General features: G+C 39.4%; 1 protein-coding gene across 1 annotated transcript in view; it reads right to left on the bottom strand.

Moving 5' to 3' along the window:
• The window catches only part of LRRC40 (leucine rich repeat containing 40), a 404,320-nt gene that overhangs the window by 337,718 nt on the left and 53,902 nt on the right, over nucleotides 1-12,700 (bottom strand). The window contains exon 4 of the mRNA XM_086953851.1: nucleotides 7,479-7,608. Coding sequence (XP_086809977.1) covers nucleotides 7,479-7,608 — 130 coding nt within the window. The remainder of the gene's footprint in view (nucleotides 1-7,478; nucleotides 7,609-12,700) is intronic.

A 12,700-nucleotide genomic window follows, 5' to 3' on the forward strand; every position in this document is an offset into this window, starting at 1 on the left:
CAGGAATTTTTCCTCATGATCAGTCATTCTTAGTGTGTAGTCTCATTTTTTTCAAAAGTAAACCAATGATGGTATTCATGCTTCATTCCAAAATTAATCTGTGTTTTATGATCACTCCAGAGACAGCATCGTTCCACATTTATGTTTATTTTTACAAATTGGTGTGGGATTTTTCATGTGTTGTGTTTTCACTTTATTACTGTTTGAAGTGCTGCATAAATACCTTACACATAGCCTCTAAGTTGAGCCCGTCTGCTTTGTGTCAAGCTACCAGAGGGTTAAGCACAGGTTAATTTGTGGTTTGCTTGTTTTTCCCCCTTACCGAGATTGTGGGTGATGCTCGAGTAGTGTGTCCCCCCCTCAACCAGTAACCCAATTTCCAACATTTATGAATAAGATGGTAAGAAAAAATTAAATGAAGGTAGAAAAATTACCCCAATATAGATGTGTATGTGTCAAGGAAATGTAATAGTTTAATTTGATGTCAATTTAAATTTTAATCTAAGTAAAGGGAAACATGATCAACTGCTTGAAGAAAAAAAAGGGGGAAAAAAACTGAAAGCATTGAGTAAGAAACTAATTGCAGATCATAAGTGGATAGCATTGCAAAAGGCTGTGAAATTAAAGAACAGCAGCAGATTCTAGAAATCGCAGAAGCATCAGGAAATAGACAAGATGCCCTTCTAGTGACCATTAGTGTAAATTAAGGAATTGAATACATCTACGGGCTGTATGTTGCAAATATTTATAATAATTATGGTTCACTTGTCAAATAAGCTAATATTTTAGGGCCAATGCAGGACTATGGTGCACCAATGGCAACAAAGATAAATAGCTTTTCTTAAGCAAAATCCTCTGCTGCCATGGGCCCGATGAAATACCAATAACTGTAAGAGAGACACCCAGTAATAGTCTATCTTGTGGCCAGTCTTTAAAATTGTGTTACACTAGTGGATCTACTCCTCCACCTTGGACAGGAAGTATTATAATACCCTTATATAACAAGCATTTGCAATGCAATTTTGGGACCTTATATGTATTTAGATGTGCAGCACATAGCCTGGATGCCGAAACATCTACTGTTCTTTAACATGGAGAGAAGGTAATCACCAAACTGTGCGACATGCCTGGTATGGGAACACATGGAGAGAATTCTTGCCTTTCAGCTGGAAATGGTATAGTCCAAAGCTCTGTTTTTAATTAAAAAAAATCAGGGCCTTCGGTGGTCATATCAGTGAAAATACAAGATTTGAAAAATATATTGTCGTCTACGGGCGCTTTTGGAAGACAATTTCTATGGACTGGAACCTAGAGAATGCTAAAATGATTCTGGTATTTTACTAACCTCTGCTGGTCGTTTTCTATCAAGAAAAAAATAGAGGCCGTTGCCAGAAAAATTAAAAAGAGAAAGTCTCTCAGCAGAAAGCAATTCTGGTATTTTACTAACCTCTGCTGGTCGTGTTCTATAAAGACAGTTAAATAGAGTTGGTTGAACAGAAACAAAAGGCTCTAAGCGGAAGCAGACAAGTCCTAGGGTTCGATCTCCAGAGCCTACAATGTACATACACATATAAGTATGTACTAAAGTATATACTAAAGTATGTATGCTAAAGTATATACTAGAGGTCTCGAATGCTCGACCTAAAAAGGGAGATAAACTCTCACCATCGAATTATAGACAAATAGCATTATTTGATGCAGTAGGAAAACTCTTTGCTAGCAGTATACTAGAACATCTTCAAGGAAGGCCAATAGAAAGAGCGATCATGCCTTTACATCAAGCGAGCTTTAGAAAAAATTCTCAACACTTGACAACTTTGCAACTATGCAAGTAATATTGTTAAAGTACATTGTGATCAAGTAAAAATCGATCCACACTGTGGAAGAAACTCATTGCATTAGGAATTCCTCCTCCCCTTTTGTGTTCAATAATGGAACTGTATTCTTCGACCTGGTGCCACGTGCTTCTGGAGGAGCATAAGGAGCTCCTCCAAAAATAAATTAAATTGATAGTTTAAAAAAAGGGTTGCCTATTGGCTTGTCTAGTATTTTTCCTTTATATTTATGATTTGCCTATCGAGTTATCTAATTCAGCAGGTGCCCCTCCTATAGTTGGCAGAAAAAAATTACCATGTTTGCTTTACGCCAACGATGTAGTGATTTTCGATCGGACACTGATAAGGTAACACTGAGGGTTTCTGGCAGTCATTTGTTGGAAATTAATACAGTGGAAAGTAAAAGTTTATGGGTAGAAATAAGCGGAAAAGAACACGTTTTAAGTGGTTTGTGGGGAGGGAACCACTAGAAGCAGTGAAAGAGTATACCTATTTGGAGCAGATCTTAGCTCTTCATTAGATGATAAAGCATACATAGCCAAAATTACGTAGAGAGCGATGGATCATGTGAATGGGTTATGAAGCATTATAATGCACATGGTCGTTCACATTTTACATAAGTCTTAATGCTAAACAGAATGAAAATCCCCCCTACTCAAGGTTGAGGCAACTGGTATTAAGAACTGGGCTTTTATGGATTTAGTGGAAGGGAAAATCCTCAAAAGGTTGTGTTCTCTAAATATATCTGCACCAGAATGCGCTATTAGGTTTGAACTTGGACTATCCAGTGCTCATATATTGGGCATGGCAGAATTATTACGTTGAGGGACTATGGTGCTGTTTGAACAGAATTTCTTGAGGACATTTTTAGCTAGTGAGATCATGAAAGAAAATGGCTTTTCTCTTACACTTAGCAAAAGTTTATTATTTGCCTTGTTTAAACTGGAGAAGGAAATATTTATAAATATGATGACAGCAGATTAAAAATTGTTTTTCAAGAACTCTCAGCTTGTACTTTGTAGGCAAATGGAAATAGTTTCTAGTAACTGTAAAGAAAGTTCTCACACATTACTTCTACTCAGAGAAAAATGTGTGCAACCCTATTTGGAATGGAACTTTGACCACAGGTTACACAGAGTAATCTTTTTTTACGAGATTGAACCGGGTCCCTAAAATAATTATTACGGGTGCAAGGAAAAAGTAAAAAGAAGAAAAACACATATGTAAGTTGTAAAAGAGGGTATTCTAGACTGTCATGTAGTTTGGACAACAAACTTAGACCGAGGTGCCTCGACTGATTCCGGGCACCCACGTAGAAAATGTTGGCCTACAGACCAGCTAGCTCACAGTGCCACCGTAACTCCCCCACCCAAACCCTACTAGGGAGCTTATGGTTTCTGGCAACTACAGAACATGCCAACCCTGACCTCCTCAGGGATCGTGGTAGCAGATCAGAAGCTCTCGCTCAGTCACTCATGCTTATTTGTGCTCAGAAAAATATACAGAGAATACACAGTGGGGCGTTTTCAATATATTTATTGAACCAACATTAATCTTACATAGCATACATGTACTGCGATAATCAGTAGACAGTAGCAGATAAAAGTGATTGCAAGCACCAAAAGAATAAATAGTACATACAGTTCTACCATGGTGCTATAACAGTGAATATATGCAAGCATATGATATAAGGCAGTAATCAGACCTACTCCTACTATGCAAACCCTACTCAGGACTGTAGATAGAGTGTGGGTAGGTGTGAAACCAAGAATCCCCCCATGGGATGATCCAACCCCATTACCTGGCGGAAGAGAATGTAGGAGCTGTGTCTTGGTAACAAACTGGACACCCGCCTCACAGAGCTGTCAGAACGGTGCATTGTGGAGAAGTGTGGCTCAATGGTTAGAGCGGCAGATCCCTGATGCAGAAGTCTCGCCCGGGACCAGGGTTCAATTCCCAGCCTCAGCGGTTCTTGGGCACAAAATTCCACCGACCTGATCATTCTCGCCTCGGTGCCTATTCTAATCATAGAGTCCAACTCTGGGCAATAGCTTGCTTAATCTCCACAACGGCCCCCACAACGCTAAGGATGCCTGGCCTTCATCCTGGGGGTGCCCAGGAGTGGACGCCTCACAGGGAAAGCCAGGACGGGTTCAGCAGCGGTATTCGTACAAGCGCCTTGAGACCCTTGCGGGTGAGTAGTGCGCTATACAAGTATCAATTTACAATTTACAATTTTTGTGAAGTCTCAGAATGCAGGGACCTCGGTGTCAGCTCAAGTGCCTCCTCTGCTAATCTTTTGGGATGCTCTATATTAATAATAGAAAGCAGCCTTGCGATGTGCGTATCAATTAGTGATGTTATGGATATGTAGACAGGCCTGTCGCCTCAAGGATGAAGATAGAACGACATTTGTACATAGTGCGTAGAAGAGCCCTGTACATGATGTTCGAGGCATTGTGATAATGTTGTGCAAATCTATATGTGTAAACAAAGTAGTTTCAGAGAAACAAATCCAACATGGTTGTGCACGCAAATATGTGCAAAAGGTCACTGCAGAAAAGTTATTGTGAAAAATAGCAAAATATAATAAATGAGGCGCTTCACTATATGGGCCGAACCGGGGCACATAACGACAACACATTTTTTATTGCCCAGCATTATGTACACAGAAATGTTACTTTCCGATTTTGATAATGTTTTATCTGATAATGTACGCCCTTTTCATATTTCCACAAAAAAAAAATCTTTTTTAGACTTTAATTTTTGTCATTAATTTTTTTTAGAAGTTTTTTTTAGATGTATATTAAGATTTATAATTCAGGCCTAGTTTTTGCAAATCTCTTTTGGTGTTGCTTAGCATCACTAATGTAGGGATTGATAATTTAGATCACTTTCCTAATTAATTTTTCAAGAAGTTTAGATGAATCTGCCTGTTATTTCCACTTAAAATTAAATTATATGCTACAGATCTTATTTTAACTTTTTTTGAAGTTTTTAAATGTATAGTGAATTGGATATTTACATATATGAAGGTGTACATATTTTATAAGCTAGCCTTCACTGACCACCACACAGAGATATCATTTGGACCACCTCTTTCATAAACTTGATGCAGTCAGTTTGTTCACGAATATGTTTTGCCCACTACACGCAAAATGAAATTAAAATCAAATGATGTCTTAGAACTTTCTTATTTAGTTTTTATGTGTATTGCGGTTTATAGGCTATAAATGTGTGATGCAAATCTGTAAAGTAACTTGTTGACATTTTATTTTTTGCCGATAGGATTTTGTTTGAATTTGATCAAATGTACCTGGGAACAAAGTTATGCCCAAATCTAGTATAATAAAAACTAAAACTATAAAAACACTAACATGTGCTTTGGTTAAACTCCATGTTAAGACTCAGGTATATGAGTGATGGCCTTAGTATATTGTATTTCACAGAATACACTTGGAAGAAATTTCAGAACTGTACAGGGATAGTGAATTAATAAATTCCATAGAAGTTTAGTTTGTGGGAACCTAAGCAGTATACCCAGACTTTGAGACAGCTGTATCAAAGTGTCATGTACTCCTGCTTTTGTGGGTCACACAGAAACCTTCCTTTCAATAGAAAACTCTTGCAGAATGAAATGTGGAGCCTTACCACAGGCACCTATCCCAAACCATCACATGTATACCTTTGTACTGTACAACATTTAAGGCCTTATTACGATGTGAGGCAGACTTCAGTCCGCCTGACACCGTAGCGTACTAAAACCGTTCAAACTTAGGTCAGCAAGTAACGCATCCACCCTTCCTCAAGCGCCTCGAGACCCTCCGGGTGAGTAGTGCGCTATACAAATTTCTGAACTTGAACAGTTCCAACCTAAGTATTACGATGCGACCTCCCATAGGGCAGTCACAAACATCCATTGTTCAATAGAAGCTTGTGCAGTGGGCGTAAAAGGCCTGAAGGACAAGCTTTCAATGAACAATGGATGTCTTTGAACATCCCTGCAACGTGTGGCAGGCACCTCACAGTGCACAGGCCCAATAAAGGAGTACCAGGGGCTATGGGGCCCTGCTAGGAGCCCCCAATGTCGCTTTCCGACAACCTTTCCATGTTGGAAAGGCCGACATGGAATTGCTGTCGGAAACCGACATTATAATCCAGACAGAGGAATTATACTGTTTTCGCTTCAAGCTGCTGAGCAGTGTTGAAGCAGAAAGTATGCGACCACAGCACACAAAAGAAATTGGACTATTCTGCGCAAACAGATTAAAAAAAAACTCATGAAAAGTGAACGCACATAACGAATGTAAAACAGTGTGTGATCATTTATGTTGAAGGCTAATGTTTAAACACAATTTGTGTGAGGATATTCAAACACATAGAAGGAGCTAGATACACGATAAAAGGAGGTATCAGCACTAATGAATGCTTCAACCCATCAAACAGAATGGTGCAGATAGGACTGGCTCTGTATTTATACAGAGGATGGATGACATCCCTACTAAAGTATGAAGCATTTCTTTCTAACTGAACGTTTGCAAACTCTATCTAATATTCGTTCCTTCTTGTTGAAGATGTACAAACTAGAGGCAATCAGCATGAGGCAGTGAATTCAACTAAGAAATACTGTTTAGTGCTCAGTGTGCTGCTATGGTAATGCTGAATAAAATTGGATTTGGACCTGGGTACATTCTCTATAAACTCATTTTGCAGCACATAAAAAGAAAGGGTATGGTATGACACCAGAATATAGCTTCCAAATTATCATTGGACAAACATATAATGTCCCAAATATCATTTACAAAAATATCAGCCCATTGGAGCTAAAAGAAAATCCACACCCAATACAGCAATAGGCTAGTAAAATACATTGAGGCTACAACGCCCCCTTAGAATACACACCTCCAGAAATGGCGGTCGCGCTTTTTCCTTTCTTGCTCCTGCCTCATGGACTAAAATGCCTCTTCATCTTCGCATTATCCTTAAACACAGCCGCTTTCGCAAGAAGCTGAAGACTTGGCTTTTTGTAAATTAAACCATTTCCGCCGTCAGCAAGCGCCATGAGACTCCTCGGATGTGATTTGTGTGCGATACAAATGTCCTTGGCTTGACTTGACTTGAATAGTCATGTCAGGCAATATTTCAAATAAGGAAATCCTGATTTTAATCATTTTAACAACTGCATTTCTCTTAGTTCACAAGTAAAGATGTTTGCATTATAGGAAAATACATATATGGGCCAGGTGTTCAAACATTAGGAATATCAATTTCTTACTTGAGATTCTCTCTGAATCACAATTAGGAAATCTGTAATATTATTGGACCAAAAGTTTTAGGCGGGTGGTAAAGTATTACTGTTTTGCAACCAGAAATCCGTAGTACATTCCATGACAATTAGGTATTTGGAAGGGACGCTCTCAACACACCCCTTCCAAATACTGACTTCTTAAAAAGAAATTATGTTCACTTTCATTCTGTTATTTGAGCCTCTTTCCATAGAAAATTCCTTTAGCTTCAATTGAACATTCAGAAGGGTCAACAATATGTTACCAGTATACCCTTGCATGAACTAGGAGTGTAAAATATTTACAAACAAGTGACAGGAGCAGACAAAAAAGAAAATGTAAACCAAACAATACTTACAAGTTCCTCCAAGCTGTGAAGCTCACCAATCGCTTCAGGAATTTGCTCCAATTGATTATGCTGAAGAAGCAGACTTTTCAAATGTTTAAGTTTGCCTATCTCTTCTGGTAATTCTTTGAGAATATTATTGCTATAGGAAAGACAAATTAAAAGGCAAATTAGTTAAAAATGACAAGTAAAGTTATAATGAAATAATGTAAAGTTACTGTCAGGTGCAGCCCAATATAAATACTTAAACAAAGAAAAAGATATTCCCCGACCACCATTTCCAAAGATTCTCGCAGGACCCTTATTTATCTGTGCAGCTAATGCAAGAGAACACGCCACCAAATTGGTCGGAAGAAATAATACATACAATTAAATAGATCAAGCATGCATATTTACCTCAAAACAACTCAAGTAGATTTTGAGTGCATAGCTTCAGTGTATAAAACATGTATGATGTATTAATTCAAAGCAGATCCAGTTGGGGATTATCTCATTTCTACAAAGTGCTATCTTTGCCCAGCAACTTTATAACAGCTAACATTTCCAGGACTAAAGTAGCTTGTCGTCGGAGTTAACTGCTGGCACATTCAAACCACCAAATCAATTTCTGGAGTAGGTCTTCTGTAGTCATGTGGCAGCCTTAGCAGGATAGACCTTGAATCAGTTGGAGGCCGTAACTATCCTTTTACCAACCTAAGTTGTGAATCATACTAAAGAGTTTCTGTAGATCTCTCTGAAGCCTAGAGCCTCACAGCTCCAAGCACTGACCATGGAACTACAGTACAAGACTTAGAATTATTTATTCTAAGATGTATAAAAGCAGAAATCTGGTAATGGTTTGTTGAGAAAAACTCTTAAGTGATTCCTAAATGATCGATGAAGTGGGAATACAGATTTGAAGCATACATGGATTATATACTATACCCCGCAGAGAGAAGCTTGTACATAAAGTTTAGAATGGGGGTCTTGCCATTAGCCGCTTTTATGAACATGTGGTCGAAGTCTGATCCTGAATGTAAGATATGCCCATTGTTGAAATTAGCATGAAACTGAGGAACAGTTTCTCTTCTTTTGCATTGCATACAACAAACTAGGCAGAAATGGATTAAGATGCTCTGCTTGTAAATAGGATAAGACAATGCCATCATGCCCCCACACCACTATGTGTGTTGTGCTGTGTTTAGAAATTCTAAATATCTTTAATTAGTATGACACATAAGAACTAGACAATTAAAATTAGGTTAGTAAACTGGCTAATTCTGTTAATGCATTTTATGGACCGATTTGAATGTATTTTTTAAATTTAATGTTAGCTTGTAATTTTGATTGATTTTTGTATTCTGTGATCGTAATATGTTCACATAGATGAATTTTTGTATTCGAACTGCCAATAACGAAAGAAACAAAGATTAATCATGAAAATCTGATTAAATAATGTAAGAAACTGGATTATTTGGGGTGGGCACTTACCCACATAAAAGAATAACAAGAACTCGTCAGGGTGAACCTCAAAGTCACAAAATCACCCTGAGCTCAACCCCCTAGTAGCTACAACACAGAGTACACAAGCTTAAATTTGGGCACTGTGTAAAGTATTTAGGCAGGAGCAAAACTGCAATAACTGTAAAACACCAAACAATAAAAATCCCAGACCAAATTAGAAAACTAGAGTAGAGTAAAATCTAATAAATAAAATGACACCAAAATGACAAAAATCCAATATGGGGAACCGAAGATAGGAATTTTTCAACTTTTAAGTGAAAATAGTGCCAAAAAGAGCAAAGCACTAATGGTAGTCATTGGTCGCAGTAGACCGGTGCCTTGGTGCGATTTACCTAGGCACGATTTCAGGGCAACCTCGATGGAGTACTGGAGGTAGGTTTTACCTTGGGACTTAGTCTTCCATCTGGAAGTCAAAATCCTTCAGCAGGGCAACGCGGTAGGCTGCATCTGAGGAAGTCTTCACAAAGTCAGATGGGTATTGGGTGAGGTACTGCTTTAGATTGTTGTTTATTTGTTGTGTTTCCAGAGAGGGTGGAGACCTCTGGCGCAGAGTGGCTCCTGGAAGACTGCTGCAGTCCATGCCAATTAACTTGGATTGTGGTGGAACATGCACATAAGTCCCTGGCCCGGTGGCCCCTACTGAGGGAGCTATTCCACCCCTTGATAGTTTGCATCCTTAACCACGATGACAGGGATGCCATACGCCAGGTGGCTAGGGCACACTGGGAACTCAGCTTCCAGAAAATGAAGATCATTCTTTACCCAGATTTCTCCCGGGCGGTCCAGAAATGTATGCATTCCTACAAGGTATTCAAGCAGAAGCTCCAGGCACTCACCCTGCAATACATGCTCCTTTTCCCGGCTTGGCTTCAGTGATTTTCAATTCTAACTCTTACTTTTTTGACATCCCGGGGCAGGCTTGAGTGTGAGCAAAGGAGAGAGGAGAGCTTTGACATGCGGGGAGGCTTGGAGGGTCCGGCCTTCCGTCGGAGGGGAGGAGAACTTCTTCCTCTTCACCCCCACTTCCCCCCACAAGCTGCCCAGGAAAAACCCAGACTCGATCAGGCAGATTAGGGAGCTGAGGAAGCTGAGGAAGCTGTTCAGGACATCATGCAGATGGGCATGCCAGACCTCTTCGGATCCCAGGAGGAAGGCCCTGGCAGCCAATAGTAAGGATTCAAGATAGCCTGGCTGATGAGGATTATGAAGCAGAAACCGGTCCCAGGATGCTCGTTTCCAGTCCAGTCCATGTGTGTATGTGCTACTCCGGGAAACACTGATTACATCGATTCTAAAACAGTGCCCCGATTGCTCACTTCCTTTGCCTGAAGTACCTTTTCTCTCTACTACCTTTCTTTCTATTTTTCACATACCCTTTCAGTACGGTACAGGACTGTGCCTTACTGCAATGAAATGTTTTGTTGCTAAATGTATCTGAACTTCCAATATTTGATCTGATTCATAAATTGCCTGTCCGGCTGGACAAGGAAATAATATATAGCAGCATATTGTGGTCTATATAATATCATGGTCTGATTTTGCTTAAGCTTAGGACCTATGTTTTCCTTAACTTAGCAGGCCCACTAGTAGCATTTTATTTACAGGCCCTTGCACACTCAGTGCACTTTACTAGGGACTTAATAGGAAATCAAATATGCCTATCATGGAGTACCAATTGATCAGCAGTGACAAAGTGCACAAAGCATCTAAGCCAGCAAAAACAAAATCCAGCACAGCATCAAAAATAAAGGAGGCAGAAGCAAAACGTCAGGGGAAACCACACCAAAGATGCCACGTCTAACACCTATATCTAATGTTTGATACTGTTGTGCAGTCTTGATGTTAAATGACAAAAGAGCTTACACACCAAGGGGTGGAATGCTTCAGTATTGGGCCCCTCCACACATTGGTAGAGACATTTTTTATCAACAACGGCTACAGCCCGGAGGTAAAAAGGAGCTCTGGAGTTGGAAATGTCTGCCACTATGTGGTTTACTGGGGCTGGAGCCTCTGGTGTGGGAAACGTGAAATGCAAAAAGTAGATGTGTTATAACTACCTACTGGCAGACTAGAAGATTTTTTTAAGGCCTTCAGTGAGTACAGCTAAAATGAAGGGAAATTATTCTACATGTATTGGGAGGTCGATATGTTTCTGCCCATCTAAATGTCCTAAATAGGTGCCATGGGCTTTCTTCAGGAACAACACTCTGATGACAATACTCAAATTGTGGTGCCAATACAAAGCCTAGGTACCAATTAGTGGAACATTGTTTTCCATTTTGTGTAGACCACGGGCAAAAGTTATTGCCCTGTCTCCACTCTTGTGTGTCAAAGGAAGGGGCCAAGCTGGTGCAGTCAGAGTGTTGCATTCGGGTACAGTTGTTATTGTTGATTGTTGGAAATTAAAGTCTCCTCCCATAATATTCAAACTCTGCAATAAGGTCAAGGTACTTATTAAAGAGTATACTATCTTTGGATTGTCCTCCACTGGGCCACAATATACAATAGCAAAAAGCTGTTTTTTAAAATGAAATACCTAAAGTCACCCCAGTTTGTCTCATGCGGTTTTAAATGTAGATCCTGGACAATTTCTGTTAAGAAGAAGAATTCCCCCTTCCCATCTTCTCCACCATGTGCTGCTGATGAATAAGCTTTTTCCAGTTGTTTTGTTATGTGGTATTCCTTGATTAGTACATTAGAAGGTTCCCAGATTAGAAAAATAAAAGGTTTTCAACTCGCAAGACTGGTTAGAACATCTTTCTTCTTGGAATTAATAAGGCCATTAATATTGATAGAAGCAATCTTCAGATCATCTATACATTTCGATGCCTGCCATCTGACATTCTCTAGAGAACTCAGTTTTGAATTTTTCGTGTTCTCCACTTTCCCTCCGTTCCTCCTATCTATGCATACTACCTTCACCTCCCCACTGCTTATACACTTTGAATCCCATCAGCCTGATAGTTCTTCACCTCTGCCACATGTCCTCCTGAAATTCCTTCCACCTCTGACCCTGAAGAAACCTGCCTCACAGATAATAGTTATTAGAGGCTTAATAGACACCTGACCCCATCTTGCTTTCACGCAATCATTAGAGAACATTAGTCTTAGTCTTTTTCACTTTTAGATTGCAATTCCTTTAGAAAATCTTGAGCTGATTGTAACTATGAAAAACATGCCAGGTAAAGAACCTCAAAGTTCACCAGATTAAGTCCTGGGAGTGAAGCGTTTTCCCCTTGAGAAAAAAGAACCCAAAGGGCCCAACAAATAGACAGATCTTCTTTTGTAAACAACAGAATTTATCTTTCAATCAGAAGGTGACTCACGTCACAGGTAGGGACGTAAATCACAGATTTGTTCTGCAAATCTGGTTTCAGTAGTCTTGCTCCTCCTGCTTAAGAGTCTCTAAATCTATGGAGAATAAGGAGACTTGATTGTGAGCTATGTCATGTTGGTCTGACACCTGTAGTTCTAGTTCCTGCACCTGAATTCCAAATCTCTCTTTCTATGTGGACAAGTTGTGTTTCTGCTTTTATAATGAACTTGCCATTTTAGTTTGTTTTACTTTGATTGTTTGAATTTTGGATAATATGTTTTTAATTTAAAAAAAAGACAACTGTGCTACACCTGTATCTCTAAAAGGCACTGGATTAGCTTGATGACAGGAGTGCTGAAGCGTATGCAAAATAACTAGTGAGGTATCAACTTCTTCTTAATAGCTTCTCATTTTT

Source organism: Lissotriton vulgaris, chromosome 1_1, assembly GCF_964263255.1.
Source record: "Lissotriton vulgaris chromosome 1_1, aLisVul1.2, whole genome shotgun sequence".
Taxonomy (NCBI): Eukaryota; Metazoa; Chordata; class Amphibia; order Caudata; family Salamandridae; genus Lissotriton; species Lissotriton vulgaris.